This window comes from Chroicocephalus ridibundus, chromosome 7 (genome assembly GCF_963924245.1).
Source record: "Chroicocephalus ridibundus chromosome 7, bChrRid1.1, whole genome shotgun sequence".
NCBI classification, from domain to species: Eukaryota; Metazoa; Chordata; class Aves; order Charadriiformes; family Laridae; genus Chroicocephalus; species Chroicocephalus ridibundus.
The window spans coordinates 4,440,764-4,468,723 of NC_086290.1; the positions used below are offsets into that span (position 1 = coordinate 4,440,764).

Genomic DNA, 27,960 nt, shown 5'->3' on the forward strand with positions numbered 1-27,960 from the left:
AACAATATGTAAGGCGTTTGTAGTGGGATTAATTCGTTTTGAGAACTTGTTGGTTGGGTTTTGGTTTTTTTCCTTTTTCTCCTGTAAAATGTGGGTGCCTGCAAAATCGAGCGAGTCAGTAATTAGCATTCACTTTTTTTTTTTTTTCTTTTTCTTTCTTTTTATCATATGCATCTAAATTCAGTTTAGCTCTTTAAGGAATTGCCAGACTGCCCTTGATTTATAGGCAGTGTCTCCTGGATCTGAGAGGATCTAATTCAAATTAATAATACTTGAATCTGATCTCAGGATATTTGCACCGTGCTATATATTTCATTAAGATATCATCACTTCGTGTGTGTGTGATACGCCTCTGTGTATACAGGTATATTTAGGCACGGACAAGTCATGCATCCTGCAAGAAAATAATGCTGGCATTTAATGAATAGCGGCCAAAAACACTAATAAAAATAATAAAAAAGAAAAACTTTTAGCGAAGTCGAGATAACTTGTACCGGGGGGGGAAAAATTGTAAATATAAATAAAAATAATAATTAAAAAAAAATAGAGAACCTTGCTCCCACCTTGGCATGACGAGGGATTTTCAGCGGCAGGTTGGCTTTAAGCCGTTCCGCGACTGGCAGCCCCTTGCGCACCCTCCGCCGGGCCCCGCGGGCACCCCGCGCAGGCAGCGCGCAAGCAGCGCGCAGGCAGGGCGAAACCTGCCTTTCCTCCCCCCCTTCTTCCCCCCTCCGCAACACACACACACTCCGCCTGCCGCGGACCGACCTGCAGCTCGGGTTTGGAGAGGGGGACACCCGGAGGGGGGGATTTGGGGGGTCATCTTTCCATCCCCTCCCGCCCCCCCCGGGGCCGCTGAGCCCCGAAGCCCCCCCTGCCCTGCGCCCGGCTGCGCCGCCTCATCCCTGCATCACCCACCGGCAGAGGACCAAAAAAACGTGCCTCGGTGGCTCTGATGAGCTGCAAAGAGACATTTTTTTGGGGGGGTGGGGGGGTGAAGGGGGGGTCCCCTTCCTTCCTTTGCCCTGCTTCACCATCAGAAAGGTGTTCTCTGATCAGGACCATGCTGGAGCGCGGTCGCCGCCGCTCTCGCATTCCAGTTCTGGCTGTAGGCACACAGTCAACGCGCGGTTCAAGAGCAGTTTATCTTAGCTTAATGTAAGTAAAAGTGTGGTGTCGGATCAGTGTACCATTTGTTTCAGTTTTCTTCAGGAGGGGGAGGAAAAAAAAAAAAACCAAGAAGAAAAGGAAAAAAAAAAAAAGTGCTGTAATAGATTTAACTCTTGTCAAAGGAGGGAAATTGTTTCGCAGCTCTTTAACACAGCCCTTTGGGCAGCTCCACGTTTACCTTCGGGAAGGACCCTCCAAGTAGGCAAGATGTGAAGTTTATCTTTGGTTTGAGATTATTTCCAGCTTTTTTTAGAGGAAGAAAGGGCTGCGGGTTGTGCTGGGAGTCGGGCATGAGCCGATCGGGGCTCAGCCCTCTCAGCCCCCCTTTTGCAGATAAACGCTCAGCATCCCCAGCTCGGGCTGCCTTTACTTACTTGGATATTACTTCTCAATTACGCGGAGTGTAAACCAGCTTTTTGATTAACAAAACAGCAGAGCATTGGTTAAGAACACTTAAACTTCAAAAAAAAAAAAAAAAAAAGAAATCCCCCTGGGAAGTGGGCTCTGAATTGGTTAATAATGTGCAGTACTTGCTAAATTGCTGACTTCCAGATGTGGAAAATATCTTTCTTGTTTAGGACCTACGTAACCTGATTGGATTACGACAGAAGCGTCACATTGGAAGGCTTTTGAGTGATGATTTAATTAACCATACAGTAGAAAGCTGTATTTGCCAGGAAACCCCTTCCATATTTGCATAACCAATCCCTTCAGTGCAAAGGTGGAGTCTGGGTTTCTTTTTTTTTTTTTTACCCCCCCCCTTTTTTTTTTTTCCTGTATGCAATTTTATTTTAATTTTAATACTTGAAAAAGGTGAAAAACTTGTAACCTCCCTGAAGTTCGGTCCCACGCGTTCCTCGTCCGCGGTGTCTCTCTGCCCCGATCCAGCTACTTCCAAAGCGGGGCGGGGGGGTTGGGGGGGGGGGGGGGGAAGGGGCAGAGCCAGGAAAAAGAGCCCATCTCTCACCCCTGATCCATATCTGTGAACAAAACAGATAGACTGGAAGATCTCAGCACGGTTTGGGGTTGGTTGGGGTTGGTTGTTTTATTTTATTTTTTTTTTCATCGGATTTAGCTGACTGTTCAAATAACCTGGACGAGTGCTGAAATGAAAGGCGGCGGGGGGGGGGGGGGGGCGATAAAAATAAAAATAAATAAAAACGCCCCAAAAGAAACGCGTTAAGGATAAAAATAAAGCAGAACCAAAGGGAGCAGGAGTCAGCCAGGAGCTTATTTGCGGTGCCCGGCCAGAGTTTAGTTTTCCAGGCATTATGTTGGGGTTTAAGTTTTCCCCTCCGCAAGAGGCGAGAGCTGCGAGAAGGGGCTGGGAACCGGGAGGCAGCGGGGCAGGATGGGCCCCCCCGCCCCGCCACCGGCCGCCCCCCCCCGCCTTCCCCCCCCCTACTCCAAGCCGGCTCGGCGGGCGGGCGAGGCGGGGGGGATCCCGCCCGCGGACGACGCGGGGAGGGGGGGGGTGGGGGGGGAAGAACCGGCAGGGATCCAGCCTGGGGGCAGGGGATCCGGCGGGATCCTGCCTGATGGGAGGGGGATCCGGCAAAAATCTTGCCTGGGGGCGGGGGATCCCGCCTGGGTGGGGGGGAAAGACACCCTGGGGGGCAGAAATTGCAGACGAGGTGGGGGGGGGCGCATAGGATGCGCCCCGGGGTGGTGGGGGGGGGGGGGGGGCAGAGGATGCAGCCGGGGCGGGGGGGCCCCCCCGCCCCGGCTGCATCCTCTGCTCCCCCCCCCCCATCCCCGGGGGGCTGCAGCCGCGGGGAATGGGATGCAGCCCCCCGAGGAGGCAGCGTGGGATGCGGTGCGGGGCGCGGAGAGGCGCGGAGAGGCGCGGAGCGGCGGCGGGGCTGGGGGGCGGGCGCGGGGGGCGGGGGGCGGGCGGGAGGAGGTGGAATTATGCATTTCTGCCGCTAAAGCGTTTACGCGGAGACTTCAAGGTATAATCTATCCCAGATCCTTTCCCAGAGAGAAACTTGGCGATCACGTTTCCACATGATGCTCACGTTTGGTGCTCTTCAATTATCCCTCCCCACAAAGATAGGTGGCGTGTGTTTCAGGGTCTCTCCTCTCGCTCCTACAGAAAAGAAAAAGAAAAAAATGTCATTAGAAGAGGCGTAACACGTCAGTCCGTCCCCAGGTTTGTGTTTCCTGGAGTGGCAGAAAGAGATCAGTCCTAACCTGCCCAGCAGGAATAACGGTCCTTCCGACAACTCTTTGCAAGGCTTTTTTACAATTTCTCCAGGAGCTGCATCTCCCTTCACCTTTTCTCCTCCACTTCGCGGCTTCTTCATGCTTTTTCTTCTCACCATTTCTGGCCAAAACTACAAACAAGACTTCGCAGGTAGGTTCGGAATTTAATTCCATTTTCTCCTCTTTTTTTTTTTTTTTTTTTTTCCCCCTTTTTTCCTTCCTCCCCTTCTCTTTTCTCACACCACCTCACGCTCTAGCGGGCTTATTTAATTTCGCTATTATTTTATTTTTTAAGCGTGTTAGCTTCTTTCTGGCTTGTTTATACTTGGGGCGAAAAACCTCTTTTTTATTTTTTTTTTTAATTTTTTTATTTTTTATTTTTTTAACCGAAACCTGAAGTCACTTCTGTCTCGCTCCGGGAAGGGACGAGCGGTTTCGGGGTGGCTGTGCCACCACCACCCCTTTGCTCCCCTTTACCTGTCAGCCAGGTACGGGAGGTGCCTTTTTTCCAACGCGGCAGCAAAAGTTTTAGTGCTAGGAAAGGACTTGGTCCTTCTGTAAAAAAAAAAAAAAAAAAAGAAATTAAATATCCACCACCTCCAGCTCTTTTAATTTCAGGTTTCACATCTTAGCTCGGAAAGTTTGCAGGTACCTGTTAATGCTTTGCACGCCCAGAGCCTGCAGAGCCAGCCCGGCCGGGCACCGCTGGAGCCCCAGCCCCGGGCAGGGCTCCCCCGGCGAAGGATGTGTTTTTCCCCAAACAGAAAGTTTGCTGTTTTGTCTGCTTAGTTAGTTTCATTTCTTTATTTTTATTTTGTGAAGTAACACTTTAGCTTCTGGGATCCTAAAGCAAGAAGTGAAAGTACTGACTGGAACTTAAAAGTCGTTTACCAAAAAGCAAAATATATATATATATTTATAAAAAAGCTAGCCGGTTCTCTGGGCAGAAAAGTGTTGTCGAGATCTGCGGGTTTAAAATTATTGCCAACTTTTTGCGGGAGGCTGAGGAGCAGGGAAGGTAATGAAACGCATTTAAAACAATTCACCATTGGTCGTTTTGCATGAAAACGCCAATTGCCGAGGCAGGCTGAGGGTCCGGGCTCGCCTCGGTTCCTGTCCTTCCCTCTCCGCTGCATCTCCTGGTAGATCTGCCACGGTGATGCCACCATTCCCCACTCCGGGATCGGGAATAACTGGCAAATACTAAAGTTTCCAGCACATTTCTCAGCCTCTTCCTTCCTCAGCCACATCCATCCCCATCCCCAGAGCCACCAATTCACTCTGCCCAGGCGGAATCCCAAGCAGGAGAGTGTGAGGAAACACGCTGACCCCGTTCACACTCTCTCAATATTCTCATCCTCATACCTGCTCGGAGATTTATTTTAGCCAAGCAGGTTTGATAACCGCAAACGTCTGAAGAGAGAGTTAGTTCAGGCAGAATAAAAAAGACCTAGCAGCAACACACTTCACTGCTCAGTCCTGGTGTGAAGCTCCAGCAAAGTAAAAAGACATAAGGGGGGAGAAAAAAAAAAGAGGTGGGGGGAAAAGCCCACTTTGCTGCAATTTTTTTTAAAAATATTGTTAAGGCAGGTAATAATTTTTTAGGTTTTTATGTAAAACTCCCAGTGCAGGAGAAGACAATAGATGCGAAGGCGAGGGGGGAATCCTGCTCAGGAGAGCAAGGGTTAATTGCCCTTGTTTTACAGTTTGCATCTGTTACATCTTTTATAGCCCCCTGTTTAAACTAATCCTCAAGTCAAAGCATCTTTAAAGCTACAGCATCTTCTTCGAGATGGACTGAGTTTCAGGAGCGTTCTTGCAGCAAACCAAATGCTCCTGCCCTTTGCCTTTGACAGATAGAGCCTCCTGCACAGCCCGGGCACACACAGTAGGTCCAAAAGTTTACAAGTCGGTTGTTTTATTTCTTTTTAAAAAACCAACCAAACAAACAAAAAAAAAACCAACAACAACAACAAAAAAAAAGCCAACTGAAAGCCTGAAAACTCTGACAGCGGTAGTTTTGATTTCTGTTTCTTTTCTGGGGGGATGAAAAAAATAAATAAAAAAAAAAGACACTCTGGAGCTTTGTTTAAGTAAGGGGCAGGGGAAACCCTGAATATTGTCAAACTGACTAAAAAGGTGACAGAGGTTTATAATTACACTCCGCGTTGTTAGGGGGAGGGGGAGGTCTCCGTGCTGTGCTTTACCCCAAAAGGACAGGGGAGAGCCATGTTTCCCTCTCCCCTGGTCACTTCGCTGGAGTGCACTTTGTGGGGAGAAAAAAAAAAAAAAAAAAAAAAGAAATTAAAAAAAAAAAAGAGATAGAGGAAGGAGAGAAGGCTAGCGAAAAGAAGTTCTAATGTCAAATTAAAGTACTTTTAGGAGGAAATGGTCCGCCTAGCATTGAGTCAAACAGCCTACTGTAAAAGCTGTGCATTCCCTCATACGGTCATGAGTTATGACTCATTTGAGATGTAATTCTTGTCTCTCTCTGATCTGCTTTGCTGGTGCAACACACACACACACACACAGGGAGAGAGACACACACGCAGACACACACACACACACGGAGAGAGAGAGAGAAGAGAGAGAGAGAGAGAGAGAGAGAGAGAGGGAGCGAAAAAAATAAATAAATAAAGCAAGAAGGCAGCGATCTGCCCGGCTGGGGAGCGAGGGGGGAGCCCGCTCCGTCTGCGTCCCACCTCCCCCGGCACGGCAAACCCCGCCGTGTGCGTGGATGGGTCCTGTGGCGGGTGGAAATTCGGGTCCCCGTTGGCGCCCTGCGTTTAAATGGGATATACCAATGCCCACATTGTCGCTGTGTTTGGTCGTTTACATAGAGCCTGCGTGCTGCTGAATCAGGGAGTCGAGCCCATGCGAACAACTGCCATCTGATCCACTCTTATCAATGAAGCAGCAGATCATGGCGGATGGCCCCAGGTGTAAGAGGCGAAAACAAGCCAACCCCCGGAGGAAAAACGGTAAGCCGCCCCCCCCACACACACCACCACCCCACACACACCCCCCTTCATCCTCCCAGCAAACTTTTTCCGGCCGCCGTTCGTGTCGCGGAGGGTGGGGAGTGGGGGGGGGGGGGGGAGAGAGAGGAGGAGAAGCCGGCGGCAGGACGGGGAAGGAGCGCGGAGAGGGAGGGGGGTTGTCCCGCGGAGGGGTGCGCGGCCGCGGAGCGCCGGCGGAGCTTTGAGAGGCGGGGGGGGGGATTGTGTGTGAGGAAAGGGAGGGTGGTGGTAGTGGAGGAGAGGGGGGGGTGTAGCAGCGCGCCGCCGCCGCGCCCCAAAGTTTGTTGCGCGGGCGCGGAGCGGGCGGGCCGGTGCCCCGCGGCGGCGGAGCGGCGGGGAGGCGGCGGCGGCGGCCCGCTTCGCCCGGCGCTTCCTTCCCCTCTCTCTCCCGTCCCCCCCCCCCGCCCCCCCCAGCCCCAACACGGGGTGTTTCGGGTGGCTGTCAGGGTCCGGGGGCGGCGGGGGGCGCGGAGAGGCGCGGAGAGGCGCGGAGCGGGGCGGGAGGGCAGCCGGCCCTGGGAAAAAACCCGGCAGCGTGAGAACCCCGAGGCAGGCTGGCACCCAGTGAGCGACTCCTCTCTCTCTCTCTCTCTCTTTTTTTTTTTTTATTGTTAGGGACTCGAAAATGAAACTTCCTCCTCCCTAATAATTAATAATACTAATGAGTTTGGTGCCCAATTGTCCATAGTTGCCCTCTCCCCCGGTCTCCGCCGGGCGCGGAGGGCCGGGGCTCAGTGGGACGCGGTGTTCTGGGCTGATTTCACATTTGGCAGCTCTCACTTGGTTGTGGGTCTCTCTTTCTCCGGCTCTCCCCGTCCCTGCCGGAGTTTCTTTTGCCTTTCTCCTCCGGTTGATGGTCTCTCCCCCCCTACCGCCAACCCCCCCCTCCCCACCCTCCCACCCCCTCCTTCCCCACCCGCAGCCCCTCGCATGGCCATCCCGGCCCCACTTTCAACAACTTTCCTCTGGAGGAGCCGGAGGAAGGAAGATTATTTGTGTGAACCTGAACCCGTGCGCTTATAGCTCAGCTACTTCATTTAAGTGGAGAGGTGGAGGAAAGGGGGGGCGAAGGAGAGTGTGTGTGTGGGGGGGACACACACACAACAACAACAACCAAAAAAACACACAAAGACAAGAGAATGTTGATTAGAAACAAATGATCCTGACCACCACCCCCCTTTCCCTCTCTCTGGGTTGTGAGTGTGAGTGTGTGTGTGTGTGTGCGTGTGTGTGTCTTTTTCTTGTTGTGGTGGAGGCGTCGAGCCATATGGGGGAGTGATAGAGGAATTTTAGTCAGAAACTGTTCGTTATGTTACACTGGCTTTTCCCTTTGTGTTGTCTTTGATCTATTTGCTTGGCTTAGTATTACAAAAAAACCCCAACTAAAATAATATATTCCGAGCAGCTTCCCAAGGATCCGTTCCTTGTTATCTTTTTTTAAAGTCTCTCCCCCTCCACCACCACCCTTTACTCTTGTGTCTGTCATTATTTAAGGTGGTCCTCACAGAGGAGACCTCCCCTTCCCCTCATCTCTGGGTAATTTAGTAGACATTAAAATTACACGTAATGTTTCCCTCTCCTCTCTTGTGTTTCCTCTGTTCTTTTTATTAAATGTTGGTTATTGATTTTCTAAAATCAATGTCTGTTGTGGGGCTTTTTTCCCCTTACAAGTATCTAAAGCACGTTGCTGATCAACTGGATAACAAAAGCTTTGTGTCAAGTAGCCTTTTTTCTTATGTTAAACAGTCATTTTTGAGAGAAAAAGAGAATGAGATTTAAAGCAACGCATCCAGAAGTGCTCTTTTGCAGTAAAGAATATTCCGAGTGTTTGAGGGGGGTTTTATTCTTCTTCTTCTTCAGCCTCCTCGCTTTTTCATCCAAGATTATTAGTTTAGCGTGTTAAACCCCTCACACGCTCTGTGATGAGGGATGCGCCTACGTGTTTAATATTTTCTCGACACGATTTGAGTCGCAAAAAAAGATAAAAAAAAAAGAAAAAAGAAAAAGAAAAAGAAAACAAAAACCACCCCAAGATTTAAAAAGCTGGATGCCTGTGTTTGCCCGGGACAGCAGGACTGCAGCCTGTACGCCCTGGTATTGCAGCCAGGTCTTTGGGATCACGTATGGACCGGGGTGGTGGCACCGATTCTTGTTGCTCCCATGCAAAAGTGTGTTTCCAGGGAACTGCACTAACTTGGGAAGCCACCCCGCTTGGGAGTCGAAAGTTTAATTGCGATTTTTTTTTAAGGTAACCGCTTAAAGATCCTGCAAACTTCATTGCAAGTGTGTGCGCTGGTTACGCGGAGGTCTAACTTCTCCCTTCAGTGTCTTGCTCTGGCCAAGACGGGGGGTGGGGGTGGGTGGTGGAAATTAATTCTCGACTTTCTGTCTATCTGTCCACTCTTTTCTCTTTGTGCTCCGTAATTTCATTCATTTCTGAGTAAGAGATGTCCTGGTTCTGAGAAGCAGGTAGACGAGCGAGGGTGGTTTTGGTTAGGGTTGGTTTGTTGTTTGGGTTTGTTTTTTTTTTTTTTTTTTCATTTTCTCTTTCTGGACAAGCACGTATCCACTGCCTTTCCCCTTGGGAATTGCCCAGGATTTATCTGGACTGAGTGGATTTTTCTCCTTTCCTGGATTCGTGGAAAAGATGTCACTTCTGAGCTTGTGTCTTTGCTGATAACACCAGAAACGGTGATGCTTATCGAAATCAAACAGAAATTCCTTAGAAACGCAGCAGAACCCAAACAAATTTAAAAAGCCGCCCCCCCCCTCCAAAAAAAAAAAAAAATTAAAAAATAGGTGGTCATCAAGGAAGCTGGGGGAGTGTGAGTGCGATCACACACAAATTACAGACGGGGACAAAACAGAATAATCCAACTAATGCCTCAGCCTGCTCCCCGCCTGCGTGCGTGTCTCTGCCTGTGTGCGAGGATGGGCAAGGCTCGGGCAGAGATAACGGGGCTGGCTGAAAATTACGGCGCAGCTAAATAGGGTAGGAAAGAGGAAAACTCGTGGATTTTCCAAGATAACGGGCTTGATCAGAGCTGCTGGAGTGAAGGAGAGGTGTGCGGGGGGGGCGGGGGTGGTGGCTATGGGAATCAATGAGGGGTGAGCCGCCCCCCCCCCCCCCCCCCCCCCCGCCCGGGGAGGGGGTGGATGGGGGGCAGGAGGGAGGGATGGGAAGGAGAGAGGACCCCGAAAGCGGGGCGGGAGGTGCGCGGAGCGGCAGCCCAGGAATGCGGCGGAGCTGCGGGAAGTTGTGTCAGATGATTCCCAGCGCCTGACTCACTTCGCGGCACTTTCACTCGGGAGAGAAGTGGCGGCAGAGGAGGAGGAGGAAGGAGGAGGAGGAGGAGGAGGAGGAGGTGGAGGAGGAGAGGGCAGCGAGCCCCCTTTTCCGCACGGGCGGCCCGCGGAGGCGGGGGCTGCGCTGGCGGCCGGCGCGGAGAGGCGCGGAGCGGCGCGGAGCGGGGAGCCGGGCGGGCAGCGCTGTCCGGCCGGCCGAGCGCCCTGCCCTGCCATGCCTCAGCTGATGAGCCGCTCGCTCCTTCTCCTTGGTGGTTTGGCGTTGGTAGGGTGGGTTTCCCCCCCGCCCCGTCTGCCTTTCCTCTCCCCTCTCTAAAAAAATAAAATCCCCAGGAAGGCGGGGAAGGGGGGAAAGTTGGACCTAATTTACTCCAAACTTTCAGTAAACAGCTCTCTTTGATTCCTTTGCCATCTCGCTTCCAGTTGTAAAGAAAAGGGAGAAAGTTCAATGCTTTCAGGGCGTCTGATCCGAGGCAGAACACAGACCAAACAAGCAGACACGATTATACTTGCTCAGAGCCTTTCCCCCCCCAAAAAAGAGATACCCACCCACCCTCCTTTCGGGGATGCTGGGGAAGGGGCGGGGGGGGGGGAACCTCCTTCACTTCCCACTTGAAAAAGAGGGGGGGGGGAAAGAAGGAATAAAAAAAAAAAAAAGCCAGCCTGCTGCCTTTAGTGAGTGGGAAGTGAAGCTTGTCTTCCCTGCCTGGAGAAGTTTGGAGGTAGCTAGACTGAGGCTCGGGTGTGAGGAGAAAAGCTGCTTTTTGTGAAATTCAGGTGGCACAAGGCAGAGCGGGCATCTGGGAGCGCTCCTGTTCCCGGGGACCTCTGCAGGGCTGGGAATCCGTTGCGAGGAGATTACTTCCAGAGTTGGTTACTGGGGTAGGGAGAGACGAATGTCCTACCTCCAGAAAAGCACCTGGAGATAGGTATTAAAAATTAATGCAATAAACGCGGGTGACCAGGGCGTGATGATTATCCAGCTACATTTTTCTCGGTGCGGATTCATGTCCAGACGGAGCTGTGACATGGAGCAGAGGAGGTTGTTTTCTGTGTCAAGGCTGATCTATTTGTTTTATCCCGAATTTCCAGAAAACCAGCGAATTTGGAGATTAGTGCCTGATTTACTGTTTGCCCGTTTGTGACCGTTCGGTACTTACTGGCTTTTGCTTATTGCACATGCTTCGCAAGGAAACTTTTGGAGGGTTTTCTAATTGCTGTAAGAAAAAAGGCATTTGATGCCTGGAAAAGCCATATTTGAAAAGGGGGGGGGGCGGGAATTAAGGAAACCATTACAAGTTAATTATCGATAATTATACATAGCCAACTGCCCAAGGTAGGAAAAATATATGGAAGACTGAGATGCAAGCTCTCAGGACAGGCTGGTAATATTCCCCAAGAAAAATGTGCGTCTCCCTTTAGAGTGGAAAGAAGGGTGTTGATTCTTTTACAGCAGCCCCACATTCATTCCAAGAAATAGGAAATTCTTCGCCTCACAACAGTTTTTGGCATCTGCATTATCCCAGTGCTTTTAAGGTGCATTTTCTCCTCTGTGAAAGAGAACTCTTTGTCCTTTTTTTCTCCAAGACCATGGCTTCCCAAGGTAGACACTATTTTGTGCCTGTCACACAGAAAGGGAGTGCAGGTTTGCAGTGCTCACAGACAATTGATTGTCTGCCCTAATGTGTTTCATTTACATGTTTATAACGTCAATAGTGCTGGGGTGTCCACTGTACCATTCATTCCAGCATTCCCACAAGGGTGCAATTGTCTGAATGGCCAAGTCAGACACCTTTTTGATTGCTCTTTAGTTGTCTTTTTAGACTAGAGAGAAAAAGGAGAGAAATCCGTGATGCAGAAACACTAGTTGAAAATATTTCAGAATTAAACGTCACCATTAAAGCAGATGTGAGCATTAGACAAACAATATATTTTAACTAAGGGTCTGAAGGTGGAAACAAATTCAGAATAGTGGGGATGGTTACTGCACACGACACCCAGTCCAGTCCCTTAATTTTTTTAGGCTTTTTTTTAGTGATTTCTCGTTTTCATTTTCATTTCAGCCCCTGTAAAGGCAGCCACCTCCTAACTCTTTGTATGCTTAACTGTAATTTGCGATTTTTTCCCTATATATTTGCATATCTCTGTTTATGCCAACAGCGTCAGCTAACCACTTGGAAAGTCTATTGAGGGAATATTTAGGCTGTGAGAAGTATAAACTTTTAAAAAAAGAAGGCAAAAAAAAAAAAAAAAAAGCAAGACCCAAATATTTCTTCATCAAGCATTTTTAATGAAAAGAATGACAATGCCTAGACTTTTTCTTGAAGCAGTTTAACTTAAATAGCTGCGCACCAACTTCTTACGCCTGCGGTTACCGTCTTCTTAGGCTGCGAGCTTTCAGCAAAGTGTTTCTAGGAGTTTCCAAGTCGATAAAAGATTACTTTTTAAGGTGTGCTGTGCTGTTTTGATATGCCACGCTCTCCTTTATCATTGAAGTTGCTTCTGAGGGAGGCAAGAAACGATTTTCGTGTTTCGTGTTTCGTATCCGAATAAGTAAGCCACGCAGCTTACTGAAACTCAAATAGAGGGATACATGTATACATGCATGTACACCTATGCCTGCCTATATCGTATACGCATAGATATGGTACGTATAGGTCCGCCTAAAAATAACGGTTCACATTCCAGACGAGATCATTTCCCCCTAAAAACGATGCTGATCCCAAGAGCTACAATTAATGCAAGCTGACCTGTTCCGTCCGTGATCCATAAGGGAAAAGAGCACTAAAGTCTTGGAGCTTCTGCTCGGGAGGTAAAGCGAGGGAAAACTTTTTGGTGGTGGTTTGGTTTTTTGGTTGTGTTGGTTGGTTGTTTTTGTTTGTTTGTTTGTTTCCCTCTCTCTATAATTTTTGTTGTAATTTTTAAAAACGCCTGTTTGTGGAGAGGTTTTTTTTTTATTATTATTATTTTTATTTTTTTTTTTTCCTGTGCCTAACAGGGAAGACACACACAGTAGATGCACCGTTAGCTGAACCCCTGACACGGCGGTCTTTTGAATGCCTTAGGTATGATTTCACTTTCGCTCACATCAATGCTGACCTGAATGCCTTTCATATCTGATCCGCTGTGTCTCTCCCAGTAAACATCCCCTGAGGGGAGAACAAAGAAAGGAGCTCTTCTTCTTCTTAATCACAATTCAGCCCATTCACCGCCGGCAGGCTACATTTGCATTCTGCAACAGAAAGCCAAGATGAAAAGAAAAAAAAAAGAGAGTGAGAAGAAGGGGGGAAAAAGCAGAAGGGTGGAGGCTGAGTAAAATAACTTAGGTGTTTGTAGCTGTTTGTTGGGCTTCCCCTAGTTACAAGCCTTATATAGATCCTGCTCTACCCAGCCTTGGCTCTTCTGACAGGCAGATAGTGTTACAAGATGGCATGCCTGTACTATTCATGGCCACTCGCTCTAACACTTGAGGTAGAAAGTGTCAGAGAGGGATCAAATTCTACTCTGAGAAGTCTGTTATAGTTAGGGTCAGGTGTGTGTACTCTCAGCTCTTGACTGCTGCCTATTATTTTGTTTTAATTACTATTATTGTTTACTCACCATGACCTTGGGGGAGCGGGGGCGGCTGGGGGTGAGGCCGGCTTGGCCACCACCGGCGAGCAGATTTAGCGGGGAAAAAATCGGCCCTTGCTCCCTACGTAAAGATATTTTTTTATATCTATATATATTTTTGGTTTTTTTTTTTTTGGTGCTGTGGAAGGCTCGGGCTGGGTGGTTTGGCGGCTGGGAGAGGTGGCGATGCTGGGGGCGGGGGGGGGGGGGGCGGCAGACGCGGTGGCGGGGGTGTCCCCGGGCTGGCCACCGGCCCGGCCTGCCCCGACCCAACGGGGAAAAGCAGCAACTCAGCAAATCCTCGGCGGCACCAGAAAATGCGCACGGAGGAGGAGGAGGAGGAGGAGGAAGGCGAGATTTGTGGAAGTTTCTCTCCCTGGGCTCCCTCGTGGGCTTTCGGAGTCACGTTCATGGACATTTTCTGGCTGCCCCCCCCCCGACCTTGTCCCTCTGTTTTCCCCCCCCACACCCCCCATCCCAGATTTGCTCGTTTGTTTGTTCTTCACAAGCCCTTCAGTGCTTTTAATCAGACAGGTTTTTTTTTTTTTAAAAATGGTGAGGTCTTTGGTCGTAGCCACTTTTTTCTCACCAAGAGAAGGTTTATTTATAACTGGATCCTGCTTACTGAGAAGTATTTAAGCCCTTTCAGGCAGAGCTGTCAAAATTTCCTGTGTTGTTTGCCTCTATTTGCAACATGTAAAAAGTAATATGCAGTTGCTGGTGTTGGAATAACCGGGCTAGTGCAGAAATCTCAAGTGACAAGTTTTCAACTACACTATCTCCTGCCGACCAAACTGTCATTTTTTTTATTATTATTATTTCTTTTTTTCCCAGAAGCCACTTTTAAGAGCCTAACCGGTTCCCCCCCCTCCCCATCAGCAAATAGATTAAACGTGCTAAAGCAACTTCGAGAGGGAAGAAGAGTTTGAACAATGAGGAGCGGGAGGGATGTCTTATTTTCCTGTAGCCGCTATGGCAGATTTCACTCATAAGGAGCACACTAACCGAGATGTTACCAGTTGAACAGAAGCATGTGACACAGATTCCTGATTTTTTTCCCAGAAGATTTGCAGAATTTACAAAAAGAGATTATCTCTACACCTTCCACCCTCCTAACCACCCCCATGACCCAAGCAATGGAGGATTTAGGCAGATTTACTTCAGTAAACACCTTTGGACACTTGGGGAAAAGTAGGAGTCTGTTTGCAAAAGCAGGCTTTTGTTAAGTGAGGTGCTGGATAATGCTTTACCAAGCAGCTGTGATATTAACCTACCCAGTAATGCTGGAAAAAGTGTTAACTCCTTCTGCTCTCCGGGGCCCTGCGCTGGCCCTGCAGGTACCAGGCCTGGCAAGGGGGGCTCCAGGGAGGGGGACACACAGGCGAGGAGGTGGCATTGCTGAAGCCATAGCAGCCCCTCGACTTGACACATCTTTTACTTGGTGGCAGTTGGATCTTTCGGGGGCAATCCATCAGATCCAGGGCCGGGAAGAGCTAGGAGGCATCGCCACGAACGCCTCCTCCATCAGTGAGGGCTTATCTATACGCATGTATAGATACACACCTATACGTCTACACAGGTTTACACACTCTGTGTCCATCCCCACACACACAACGTATCCCAAAACCTCTCTAGGAAATCTCGCAAGCGTTGCTAAGAGGGGAAGGTCAATTTAGGATTCGCACTCGAGCAGCAGCATAGCTGAGAAGTTACGCCGGCAAACCTGCGCAAGTGGCTTCCCGTTAACTCCGGGCTCGCAGGCCTTGAAGGACAGCCATCAGCTTTCCAGGGGCTTCACGTTCCCAAAAGAGAACTTTCTGGGGCAAGAAAGCTGCTTCCTCCCCTTTTCTGAGCCATTAGAAGAAGGAGTTAATAAGTTAGTTATTTTTGCTGGGCATAAGAATAACTTTACAGGTGTTTCTTTTTTTTATCGTGAGTAAGTTTGCTTCATTTGGGGATTTTTGTTGTCAAGGGTTCTTTTCTTTTCTTTTTTTTTTTTCTTTTTTTTTCTTTTTAAAGTGTAGGTGTCAATGTTAGAGCAGCCACAAACGTGTGAGAAAGCAAAGGGTATGAGACATGACAGAATTAAAGGTGTTTGCTATGTTGTTACCCGTGTGTCAAGCTGCAAGCTCCCTTTGTCACAGCCTCCTGGTGATTTGATAGCGCGGATCCACTTCCCCTCCAAGTGATACAGCAGTTTCTAACGGGGGGGGGGGGGGGGGGGCGGTTAATGCGGTGTGGTCGTTGCTGTTGCTTTTACCTCCCCAAAGACGTCGAAACAACCTCGACAGCGCGGACACCCCATTACTCCCACCTTACACAAGGGTGCTGTGCGCTCGGGCACCAGGACAGCAGCCGTAGCATTACAGTATCTGGCATGGAGCGTCGTTTGGCAGGAATGTCATCTGCCAAATCATCCCATAATTACGTTTTATGTTATTTGTATGAATGACCAAGCATGCAGTATTCCTTTTGAAATCAAAGGAAGGCTTAAAACGCGTTTTTGAATACTTTCAGACCATGGTCAGGTCACAGTTTGGGAGTTGAATTAAACTGATCTCATTTGTGATCTAATTGAGGTTGGCAACAACCTTAGCAGTAGCAATAACATACAAATACAAATCAAAGAGCAGAATTCAGCAAATCAGATCTTTTGCTCGAATTCTGCCCGGGAGTTATTCTCCGGCTGCCAACAGAGAAGTTAAACTTTGTCCTGCTTCTCAGCGGCGGTGCAAGCCTTGCATATTTTTCGGGTCCTTGACAGGAAAGTTGGGTTGGGGACATGGGGACACAAAGGCGAGAAGGGAGCTGGTGCCTCCTCGGACAGGGAGTGAGGACAGGAGCAAGGCACAGCGGCTCGTCACGTATGTTTTTGGAGATCCCAGTGGCAGAAAAGTAGGAGGCGGAAGGGAATCGTGGCGGGGGGGAACATGGTCAGGAAGGACTAGCGAGAGGAATAGGTGGCTGCAAACAGGGACGGTTATTCCAAGCGGAAAGTCAAGGCAGCTTCCTATCTTTACATCTATCGCTGCGGATTCCAGGAATGTAATTACCAGAGTGGTTGCGAATTGTTGACAAATTTCCCCGGGTCTGGCGGGAGCGGCGGGGCCGGCAGCGGCGGCCGGGCGGGCAGCGGCCCCCGACGGGGAGCGGAGCTGGGCGGGGGGGGGGTCGGTGCGGGGCAGCGGGGGCCGGGGCGGCCCCGGGGCGGGCGGAGCGGTTGGCCCCGGGCAGGGCATCCCCGACGGGGCGGGCGGGAGGGGGGGGCTCGGTGCGGGGTAACGGGGGCCGGGGCGGGCGGAGCCGTTGGCCCCGGGCAGGGCATCCCCGACGGGGCGGGGGGGGGGGGGGGGCGCCCAGAGCAGCCCCCCACACACACCCCCCAAAAGCCGGGATGCTGCCGGCTCCCCCCCCCGGGACCCCCTCCTCCAACCCGTGCGGACCGAGAGCCGCCGCCCCCGCGGAGCGCCGCGGTGCGAAGCGGGCAGCCGCAGGCGCGGTGCGCTTGGGCGGGGGGTTGCGGAGCCTCCTCGCCCTCCCCGACCCACAGGGCAGAGGTGTCAACCACATCTTTGGGGCGGGGGGGGGACACGACGACGACACAACACACAGACACGCTGCCCGGGCGCTGTCACCCGGCGGTGGCGAGCAAAGCCCTCCCCGGGGCGAGGGGAGGAACGCCGGCGGGGCCGCCCGGCTGCTCCCGGGGGGGTCGGTCCCCTCCGTCGCTCCCCCCCGCCCCCTCCCCCGGTTCCCAGCCGTGCTTCCGCGGCGGCGCAGCCCCAAACTTTGCTCCCAGGAGGGAGGGAGAGGAGGAGAAGCGGCTCCGCGCTGCCCGCCGCTCCTCCGGGCTCTGGGATTTCAAGTGTGTCCTCAACTTCCCCCCCACATCTCCCTCCACCCCCCCCCCCCCCCCATCCTCCGGGCCATTATTTTCTTTGACTAAAACCTGTTTACTCGCCTCTTTGTTTTTTGACGTTAAACGAGTTTCCATCTCCTACTCCTGCGGATCTCTAAGAAATAGATAAACCATTATATTTCCCCCTTTCCCCCCCTCCCCGCTCGTATTTTAAAGCAGCGATCCTGACAGCAGTACTATTATTGCACTTTATGTTTTAGTGGATGTTTGCTGTTGCTAGTTACAGCAACACTTATCATAAGACAGCAAGAAAAGAGTAGTCCCTGGTAATTAAAGTAATGAAATATTCATTTACTCTACCTTTTCAGTAGTCTCACAAATTAGGCTGCTACATTTAATGCCTGCACTGCCTCTGTTTTTATTATAATGGCAGCTTTCGCATCTGCAATTAGGACTAATTCTGACAGTTACAATTTCTGAGGGATGGTAAACAGTGAACGAGATGTGCAGCAGTGGTATTACACGTGAAAAGCCCTTGTCTCTTTAACCTTGTTGTTTTTTTTTCTCGCAGAGGTTACCTTTTCCCGATGGTGCAAAATCGACTTGACATAACTGTTCATCAGTTTCAGGGTTTTCCCTGGAGGTATTTGCATCAAATCAGCCCAGTCAAGCTTCAAGTTGAAATTGGCAGGCCAGAAACTGACAGGGTAGGGACTGGGAAAGAGACAGCTAAAGTGCAGGCAGCGAGCTGACAGCAGCGGCGGGCAGGCAGGGGGAGAGGGTTCAACACCCGGGGCTGCCGTGTCCTGTCCCCCCCCCGCCGTCCCCCGGCTCCCCCAGGACCCCTCCGCATCCCCCTCCGTCCCCTCCGCATCCCCCTCCCCGGACCGCCCCGCTCCTCCCCGCCCCGAGCGGCCGCGGAGGGGATGAGCGCTGGGATGAGTCCCCGGAGGATGCCGTTTTGGGCAGGGGGGTGTGTGTGTGTGTGGGTGTGTGTGTGTGGGTGTGTGTAAAAAATAAAACCAACCCCATAAAGTGGGGCAAAAAGGTGTTGTAAAACAAAAAGCGAAGTTGGCGTCGCTAACAAGCTGCTTTTGCTGCGGTACGTTGCGGAGCAGCGTCGCGTTTCTGCGCTCCGGCTGTTAAGAGAGAGGGAGAAGGTTGTTCATACCAACGAAAACATATTTTGATCAGCTCGAAAAAAACCACCAGCAACACCCAACCCCTCAACCAACCCAGAAAGACGTTCATCTGCAAAGATAATTGCATTAGAATCAAAACAAACATTTCCTCGAATATGTTATTTCATTTATCCTCTGTCACGGGATGTTGGCGGGGGGTGGGGGGTGGGGGGGGCGAGAATCCAAGTAGAAGGATGTGAAAATTAATTTTTAAGAGATTATTGGCCAAATCGGCGTCGTTCCCTGTGACACTCCCCCACCTCGGACAGAATTTTACTTCTTGGAAAATAATCCCACATTTTACATAGCGTGGAAAGGAGCAGCACAGCGAGGAACGGGCAACGCCATCAGACCCATTCCTTCCTTAAAGGCGAAAAAGAGCAACCCTGTGTTACTCTCCTGGGGAAGAGCACTGATAATATATATATGTATGTATAGACTATTTTTTTCCCCCCTAAATATCTATATGTAGCCTTTACCAGATGATTAAAAATCCCTCTCACTTTTCCTACCAGCCTTGTGCTAAAGTAAGCCTTGCTTTCAAACAGTTTTTCAGCTGTGTGTGTGACAGGCATTGGCTGATCTGCTGATGCCCATTCGACAGGCACTGTTGAGCTAAAGTGGTGTGACGGCACAGTTTTGTTAAGCTGTGAACAAAGGGCTGGAGATGCCTCGCTGGCATCATCCATGTGCATATTGGCCTTGTCACAGTTTTGCTTGATTTAATGCTCTGTTTATTCCTAGATATTAGAACTTAAATTCCAAACAATATGTTTTCATATACCGCACACAAACTTTATTTTAAAAGCTTTTGCTCCCAAGAACTACAGATCCATTTGTCTGCCCAATATCCATGCAGCAAACATTTAAAACGTAGCTCCCAGAAAAAAAAAAAAAGAAATGAAAAAGAAAGGTGGCCGGTAGCCTCTTAACTGTTATCCAGTTAAAAAATGGGATTTCAGTTAAAAAAAAAAAAAGTCTTATAAGGGTAAAAGATTTATTTCTTCTTTGATCATTTGTTGAGAGTTGTTATTTATTTCAACAGTGGATTTTCTTATAAGCTCCTCAGGAGAGGTTGCCCCGTGTGCAGGCAGGGCACGCAGGATGGACTTTCCCGGTGCCATATCATCCCAGCGGTGTGGCGGGGATGAAAGCAGCGCTTTGCAAATACCTGTAAGCGTAGTCGGAGGGACTATCAGCAGGCAGAAATAAAGCAAGCTGGGTTAGTGGCAGGCTAGTGGAAGGGAGCAGCAAATTGGATAAAGATTAAAAAAAAATAAATATATATATGTTCATTAAGTGGCCACAACTTTGCATCTCAGGAGTTCATCAAGAGCATATGGAGCTATATTTAAATTCTGATTCTTCTCTTCCAGAGATGCCGCAGGCTCTATCTGTAGAAAGTTTTGGTTGGGTTTTTTGTTTGGTTTTTTTTTTTTTTTTTCCTTCTGGTTTTCTTCCCCCCTTCTTCGTCGCCTTTTGAAACTCTCTTCAGGTTTGCTGCAAGTGTTTGCTAAGAGATTAGTTAGCCAGCTTCCATGGTGGAGGTAGCCCCGGGAAGCAGCCCGTTGCTGGGAGGAATGCTCAGTAGGTCAGGGCGTGAAGATACAAGGAGCTGCCCAACGGAGGCTGGGGATCAGGTATTTCCCTCTTTGTTCCCTATCAGAGACAAAGTGCTTATGGAAAGGTTTGTGGCGAGACATCAAATCCCAGCAGGAGCACAGATGTTCCCACTTTTGCAGGCTTACCGATGAACATTTCGGCTTAAACAAGTTTATGGAATAAAAGATTTATTTATTTTCCCTCAGTAGATGCGGCATCTTAGTTTGATTGTGTAAAGATTGTATCGCTCCAGCCACTCGGGGTTATTTGGTCCAAGGCACCGTGCTTTACTCGAGGGCTATAAGTAGGGATGGGAGAGGGGGGGAGGAGGGGGAGGAGGGAGCGTTGAGCGAAATGAAAGTATTCCTTCTCCAAACAGTGCAGTCTAGAGCCTAAATCTGAAATTGAATCTGCTGGGCAGAACCTGTACAATTTTTCTACCTGCCCTTAGTCTGCTTCCTTTCAACTATGACAGTTTTACTAACTGAAATGAATGGGCTTGCTTTCTCCCGTACCTTTTCTCAGTGCGCGTTTACATCAAGTACTTCAAACAGAGAGCTGGGTGATATATGTAGGGGGACAGCTTGCACAGAATAAGCTTTAATGGTTAATTTTTGTATAGCTTTATAAATGAAAGGGACTTAAACCTACTCGCAGTATAGATCACAAGACCTTATGTGGTCTATTCTTCTCTAGATGCACAAGAGATTTACGTGCCTAAGTCCCATAAGAGTTAATGGGAGTTACGCATGTAAATCTCTTCCACTGTGAGATAATAGACCCTTTTATGTATGGATAGCTGGATTCTTACAAAAATCACCTACTGAACAGTAGACTTTATGTCCTTCCCTCTTAACAAATGTTTAGAAAGCGAGCAGGCCCAGCAGATGAGACCAGGAACCTCCCAAGATGTCTCCAAACCCCCGTGACCCCCCGTGCCCCCGTGGTGGGTGGCAGCCTGGGATCCATCCCCAGGTCTGCCTCGTCCCTTGGGTTGGGTGTCCCGGTTTTGGCCCGCCGTGGGTGACATCGCCGGTCTGGTGGCGATGGGGCCGCATGCGGGCTGACATGGTGTCTCACCTCTCGGCAAGTCCCAGGCAGTGGAGACCTCTCGCTCCATGGGTGGCATAGGAGGTTGGGAAGGGAAGACCTGCCACCTCTCTCCTGGGGGGTTGCGGGCAGCATGGGTGACCTCTGGGTTGCTCTTCTCCCCGTGTCCCTGCGCCCCATCCCACCTGTGCTGGGGGATTCACAGCCCCGAGGTGGGAGACCCCCAGCAGGACCGTCCCGGGATGCTGGCAGAGCACGGTGGCAGTGCCACCATCTCCCAGAGCCCAGGTGCTGCTAGTGCCGCACATCTGCTCCCTTCCCGCTCCGGCGCCACCTCCCTCCCTGGGAAAGCGAGCAGGCTTTGCCTCCGATGGGGAGAGAGATATATATATCTATAACTTGGACGATCTGTATCTGCCAGCCATGAGTCAGATCGAGATCTTATCCCCCTGTAACGCGTAGCCGGAGATAGCCGGTGCCACGGCACACGCGTGTCAGTAACGATCCCCGGGTTTTGCTGAACCGCGGCTCTTTTTGCCATCATTGTTTCTTTCCGTCACTCGCCTGCTCCTTCCCGATAGCGATCGGAGGGAGTTGGGCAAGATCCGAGACTCGCCAGCCCTCAGCTCCCAAGGCCTGGCAAAGCACAATCCCCCCCCTCCAAAAAAAAAAACAACCCCAAAACCAACCCGTGAGACTGTCAGATTAAATCCAAGGGTTTCTACCAGCGGTGGGATGGGAAAAGCCCATTGTTTGATGATTATCGTATCATCAGCCCCGGCTGATGCGAGGATGCTCCAGGAAAACACACTTCGGTTACAGTTGATTTTCAGATTCCAAAATGGTGCTGCAAAGTCTGTGCATGCCTAATTATATTTTATGCTAGGCTGTGCAATACAAAATGTATGCTGCAGCAATCAGTGAGTTAACAGTATCAATCAATTTGTAAACAGATGAAGTCACTCATTCCCAAACTGGTTTTCCAAAAACAATTACTAAATTACAATAGAAAAAAATTGTACAGTTACTGTATTTGTGTGCTGTGTTACAATCAACATACCAGGGAAACAAAACAATTTAATGCAGAAAAATCATCATTCATCTACATTATAATTGCTTCTTTTTCACATCTACAGGGCGGTTAATTAAAATTGTGATTAAATGCGGTCGCGCTGCCTAAGATGTCTTGCCCAAAACAGGTGGTACAGAATTTAAAAGTAAAAAAAATGTAATTAGCATTGGAAATTGAGAAATTGCCTGTAAGAATCAGTGTTAATTTCAGTCAGTGATGAGGTAATTTATAAATGAATGCAGTGGAGGCTGTGCAAATGCACAATTGCCTTCCTGCCTATTCTTAGCATTCTCAGCATGCAGGTGAAAATGTTTTCAAAATATTGAGGTAATTTGAAAATCAATCCGTGCATTCCGTATCTTCCCCCCCACCCCGTTCGCAGCAAACGCTGAGCAAAACGCTGCCAGGGATGGCACAAGGCATCACTTCTGCACTTTTTTTTTTTTTTTTGGGAGGGGGGGAGCGACGTTCCGCGTGCGGTGGCGGCAGCTAGAGTTTAACTCAACAAAATGTTTGGCTAAGATCTTTTTACAAAGGCCAAAAATGTCGATTGAAGTCGCCGGTAATCCCGACTGTCTTCAGCTCCGGTTATGTCTTTAAACGATGCGGTATCCAAAAAAGAGAAAAAAAAAAAAAAAGAAAAAAAAAAAAGTAACAGCAACCTGCAGTGAGTTGAAATAGCGCAGCACAGATATCGCGAAATAAAAGAGATGCTAATACGGCATGGAAATCATAATGATTTCTCGTTTAAAATTAGCACAGGGCGCTAGAAAAGCCTCGGCAGGACCGAGGCTTTCTGGAAAAAACTCTCTTTTTAAACACATATTTCAAATTTCATCCTGCAACCATAAAAGAATTGCTAACTAGGTTACGCATGCAGAGATTTTTCCCTTAGATGAACTTTGTTTATCGGTATTTTGGTGCTTTCTCTAAACTTTCAGCTAGCAAATGAGAAATGCTAATTCCTAACAACAAAAAAAAAACCAACAACAAAAAAGACCTGCAGATATAAAAAGCTGGAGGCAAACCTGACAACAAACAGATATTAAAGATTTAAAATCTTCTTGACAGTCAAAAAAAAAAAAAATATAAAAAAGTCCCAGGCACACATTGCTGGAAGTGACATTTCCATGATTTGAACAGTCCTCGTCCCCCTGTTCGGAGCCCTGGCTCGGTTATCTCCCTGGGTATTTAAAAATAACTCGGACTTTTGGTAACGTCGGTCGCTGGGATGTGGGAAAAGCAGTTTGGGTTTTCGAACAGGGACATACAGGTGTCGGTATCAGGCGCGCGATGGCTTGTGAACGCAACACGCTTTAATTAAAGCAAGCTGGTCTTCCTGCAGAAAGGCTGATTTAGCCATGTAATTTAACTATTGAAACGCTTTCTATTAATTTTTCCTTGACATATAATAATGAACTTTTCTTCCGGCTGACACTTGGTTGGTGGTTGTTGGTTGGTTGTTGGGGTTTTTTTTACCTTTTGATAAGCCCTGTGCCTTCCGAGGTGATTTCGACGCCATTTAATTTGCTCCTACAAAATCCCCCGCGCAGGGATTAGGCCCAGGAAGGGATAAGGGCAAGGCCATGCCGTGCCCATCCGCGCTGGACCACTGGGATGCTGCCGGGCGGAGGAGGCGGGATGGTACGGTGGTGGGATGCTATCCCATCCCTGGCTCTGCTGGTACGGGGCTGGGGGAAGGTGAGTGCAGCATCAAGTGCGATGTGTGTGCTCTCCGGCGAGTCAATTAACCTCGCCGTGCTCATTTTCCCTGTCTATGAGACGGGGAAATACTGCCGAACTCATTCACAGGGCTTTCGCGGGGCTTAATATCTCTAAAGCACTCTGCCATTCCCTGGGAGCGCAGAAGAGCGAGGACCATTCGTTGTTTCGTCAGAGGGCAAGCGGATGCCAAGGAATTGGGCTGAGAAAATTATGAATGTATGGTTCTAATAATCAGATTCTCGGAGTTTATTATACAACCGATTATTCTCATTTAGAAGACAATATTGCTTTTAACTCTTCCCCCCCCTTCCCCAGTTTTCTGCCACTGAATATAAAGAAGCTAACGGTAATCACTGAAGCAATGATGATTATTGACTGAAAGGTATTTTAAAATGTGAGCTCCGTTATGTGGAGCTTGGCAAGCAGCTGCAGTGGCGCGTTTGGACTCCTTATTTCAGTTCAGGGGCTGTAAAAATGTATCGAAATATTAGCAAGCCGGCATAGGTGCAATTCCTAACCCGACTGCAGTCGATGGGGGTGCGCGGGGGATTCCAGCGGGACACAGACCAGGGAAGTCAGGTTTGATGCCTGGGGCTGGTCGTAGTGGCAAGCCGGAGGATCCCACTCGTTTGGAAATTCAGCCTCGTCAACCCAAATCTAAGTTTGGGCTTTTTCTTTCCTGTCTCGCCTGAACTCCAAGGCGGCGGGAGAACAGGTAGAGCTCTGCTGCCACGCGTCAGTCCTCTCCCCCAGTTACATCTCTGGAGTTTTCTGGGCCCGTTTCCCATGAGGACGGACCAAATGCCATGAGAAACGTGAGCAGGATTTGGCCCCGAAGAGGCAGCGCTCGCTCCCTCATAAACCGAGCCATGGCCATTGTAGTGGTGGGGAAGTGCAGTGAAGGAAAAGTAGCTTCGCCGAGTCCGAAAATAGAAAGTAAACATAAATATTTCTACTTTGCATGTCAGATTTCAATCACCTCTGAAAACAACTGAGCTTCTTGATTTAATTAATTACGGCTTTTTTTTTTTTTTTTTTTTCTTTTTTTTGGGGGGTGTGTGTGTGTGTCTTCGGAAAGAGCCAAACGAAAATATCCTCTTTGTTTTCCCTTTGTAACTACCGGAGCTTTCCTCGAGTTTTAACTCTTCCGCCGCCCCAGCACCCTCAGCCTTCCTTTTTCTACGCTCTTCTTATCGCTGCCGTCCCATGGCAAGCCCCAAAGCCTGGAACATTTTGTAACGACTATGTGACAAATTGTTGGGCTTTTATTCGCATCGGACATCTTTTGCCAGGATTGCTTGTTGTTTTTTCTGTTTGGCTGTGTCATGGGACCAAAGGTGGCTGCTTTTGTGCAGCATGTCAAATCTGGTTAACATGCAGCCATTTATCTTTAAAACCCACTCCCGCACAATGGCAGGGGTGTATCGGGCCACTTGTATGGGCTCCAAGCATCAAACATATATATATGTTTATTTTCTTTTCGGTGCCATCCTCTCTGTATGTGTGGATGCACCTCGGGCTGCGGCACCGCGGTGAGCAGGTCATGCAGCAGACAAGATGTTTCATAATTTTGGGAACCTTTTAGAGACAAATCGTACAGTGCAAGTGTAGTGTAACTGAACTGCTGGTTGCCCAGTGAAGTGTAGAAAATCAGATACAGCACAGCCTGAAAGAATGAAACGAGAATTCATATCTATGTACATACATGGTACTTTTTATAAAGAATCCACAGACAGAGAAAAACACATTTATTCCCTTTTTCTCTGCTTATATTTGAGGATTGCGCGCGGGCTGTGTGTGTGTGCGCGCGTGTGTATAAATGTGTTTATGTGCACGGTGTATAGTCATACAAATAATATGCCACGAGATATGGGAATAGTTGTATGTGCGATGCATTTATATGCATAAGTGGTAGGTTTGCAGGTTAATGCCTGCTTGACTCTCTGTGCGTGTACATGATGGAAAGGTGCTCAGCACGACAAAAAGACGAATTATCCTAGGGGGAAAAAAAAAAAAAACAAACCCAAACATTAAAAAGCCCCCAAACTTCCACAGCAAAGTTTGCAGCTTTGGGTGCTTTTCCGGTATTTAAGTCACGCAGGAACGTTTCTGACGAAAACGATTTCCTTACAGATACAGCGCTAATTATCAAATAAAGAGGCTGGTAAAGAAATGGGAAAGTTTGATTCAAGAGAAAAACGAGGGCTGGCTGCGAAGTCCTGGTGCCTTTTTGCAGTTGAAGCATTTGAGATAGCGGGACTCAATGTTTTTTTAATGATTTGCTGTGTTGTGTAATAATTATACATATAGCGCAGTGAGGTTACTTGGAGGAACACCGCTCTATGTATGTTGGTTTTTTTTTTGAGCAAAGGACCCAGGAGATTGCCTTTCACTTTGAAAACAATCCCTAATATCAGGAAAATGCTCTGTTTGTTTATGCGTACATAATGCAAGTTTGTCCGCCTGGGAACTGCAGCAAATGGGAGAAGTATGCATGGATTTCACAGGTAACAGGATTACGTGGGCACATAATTGATCCATTTGGAGAAAAAAATGACAGTGCTCTAAAGATGCCTAGGCTTTGGAGATGGAGTTTATGAAACAGGCATTTGTAAATTCAAAGGAATCAATATGTCAATTTTATTACATCTCAGGACCAGCTGGGCATTAAAGGAACAGTAGCCTTTTTAAAATTGCAGCTGCGTATTCTTGCATTGTGTACCTTCCTTAAAAGGCTTTGAATTTTAGAAAATGTACTTTTAGCAGCGCTTTGCACCTTTTCAGTGACCAGTTTGCATGGACAAAAGAAGACACAAAACCTTACATTGTGTCAGTTTTCCTCATAAGCCGCGGTTGGTAAAAACCGCCGGGCTTCAATTATACCGTGCAAAAATCTTACCAATAAATATATACATGGAAGGAGACTAACGCCTGTTCGTATCCCAAACGTTGAAAAAAATATTTGAGGTTTTCAACCCAGGGCTCATCACATGTTGCAGAGGCCGCATCATAACATGAGATACCTGAACGGGTGCATTAAAGACCACACGTTTAACGTGGTCAGAATCATTGTAAAACAATATCTTCTCTTTCCTTCTCACTGGAGTTTAAACCCCCAGATGATTAAATTTAGTGCAAAGCTTAGTTTTTTCCAAGGAACAAGCAGTCTTCAGCTGGCCAGATTCTGAAATGCAACTTTTCATACACGTCGATGTACGATGTTGAATGGAATTTGGGTTGCAGTGGTGGTTGCCGCCTGTAGGCTCTCAAGGCCACCCCAAAGAGGTTCTAGATCCCAAAGATGCATTCTCAAGGGATTAGTAATGGCCACTGAAGTTTTCCCTTTGTAGAGAAGGAGGTTTGCCAAGGAGCAAGTGGGGTTTTCCAGAATATGTTGTACACTCCTCTACCTAAAAGACATTTGGTTGAAGGACTGTGTCACTAAAAGCCAAGCTTGGCTCCAGCCTTCAGTAGATATCCTGTTGTCTTCTCCCCTCTGCTTGCTGGTGATGTTGATGCAGATCCGATGGCTACAGCCTACACTGCAACTCCAAATTTATATTTAACATTGACAAAGCAATCACCGATTTGGGGTACCTAACTATGGACGACTCTAGAGGTTCAAGCATACTTCAAAATATTCAAGTTTTTGAGTCCCAGAAAGAGGTACCTAGGATCAATGGCCACTGTTCCCTGAGACTTCTCTGCCTTCTCAGCTTCCACAGCTTTACCACAATCCTCTCTGATCTTCTATAATGTTCCTCCAGCTCCTTTTGCACAGTTTCCTTTTCTTCGAGCTCATACTTTGCAGGCCATCCTGGCCACAGTCAAGGGCTCTGTACAGTACCCCAACCTGCCCGGTAATTCTATTTTTTCTTGCCTGAGGAGCTCTACTTTCCATAGGGTATGGTTACAGTGTTTCTCCAGTGGTCTGCTAACATTTAACCATGAAAATATACCTTGGATGATGTGGGATCACACCATAAATGGGCTTATTTTATTAGTGAGCAGTGTATAAAACACGTAGAGTACCGTCTCTCTATATATATGTATACTCTACTATAGCTCTATCTTCCCTAAACAAAAGCATGAAGTGAATATGGAAGAACAAAACGTCCAGTTTTCCCTGAGAGGGTATGGAAGAGCAGATACAAGCAA

The 27,960-nt window shown here is 48.6% G+C and overlaps 1 protein-coding gene across 4 annotated transcripts in view; it reads left to right on the top strand.

Annotated features, from left to right (window-relative positions):
- The first annotated feature begins 3,184 nt into the window (after positions 1-3,184).
- Positions 3,185-27,960, top strand: part of ZEB2 (zinc finger E-box binding homeobox 2) — a 116,871-nt gene continuing 92,095 nt past the window's right edge. The window contains exons 1-3 of one of the 4 annotated variants that reach the window (XM_063341021.1): positions 3,185-3,322; positions 3,428-3,526; positions 6,216-6,356. In XM_063341021.1, the coding sequence (XP_063197091.1) occupies positions 6,284-6,356 (73 nt within the window). In that variant the 5' untranslated portion in view covers positions 3,185-3,322; positions 3,428-3,526; positions 6,216-6,283. Of the gene's footprint in view, positions 3,527-6,215; positions 6,357-8,959; positions 9,388-27,960 lie in introns of those variants that run through there. The other 3 variants (XM_063341024.1, XM_063341022.1, XM_063341025.1) reach the window with 3 other exon arrangements.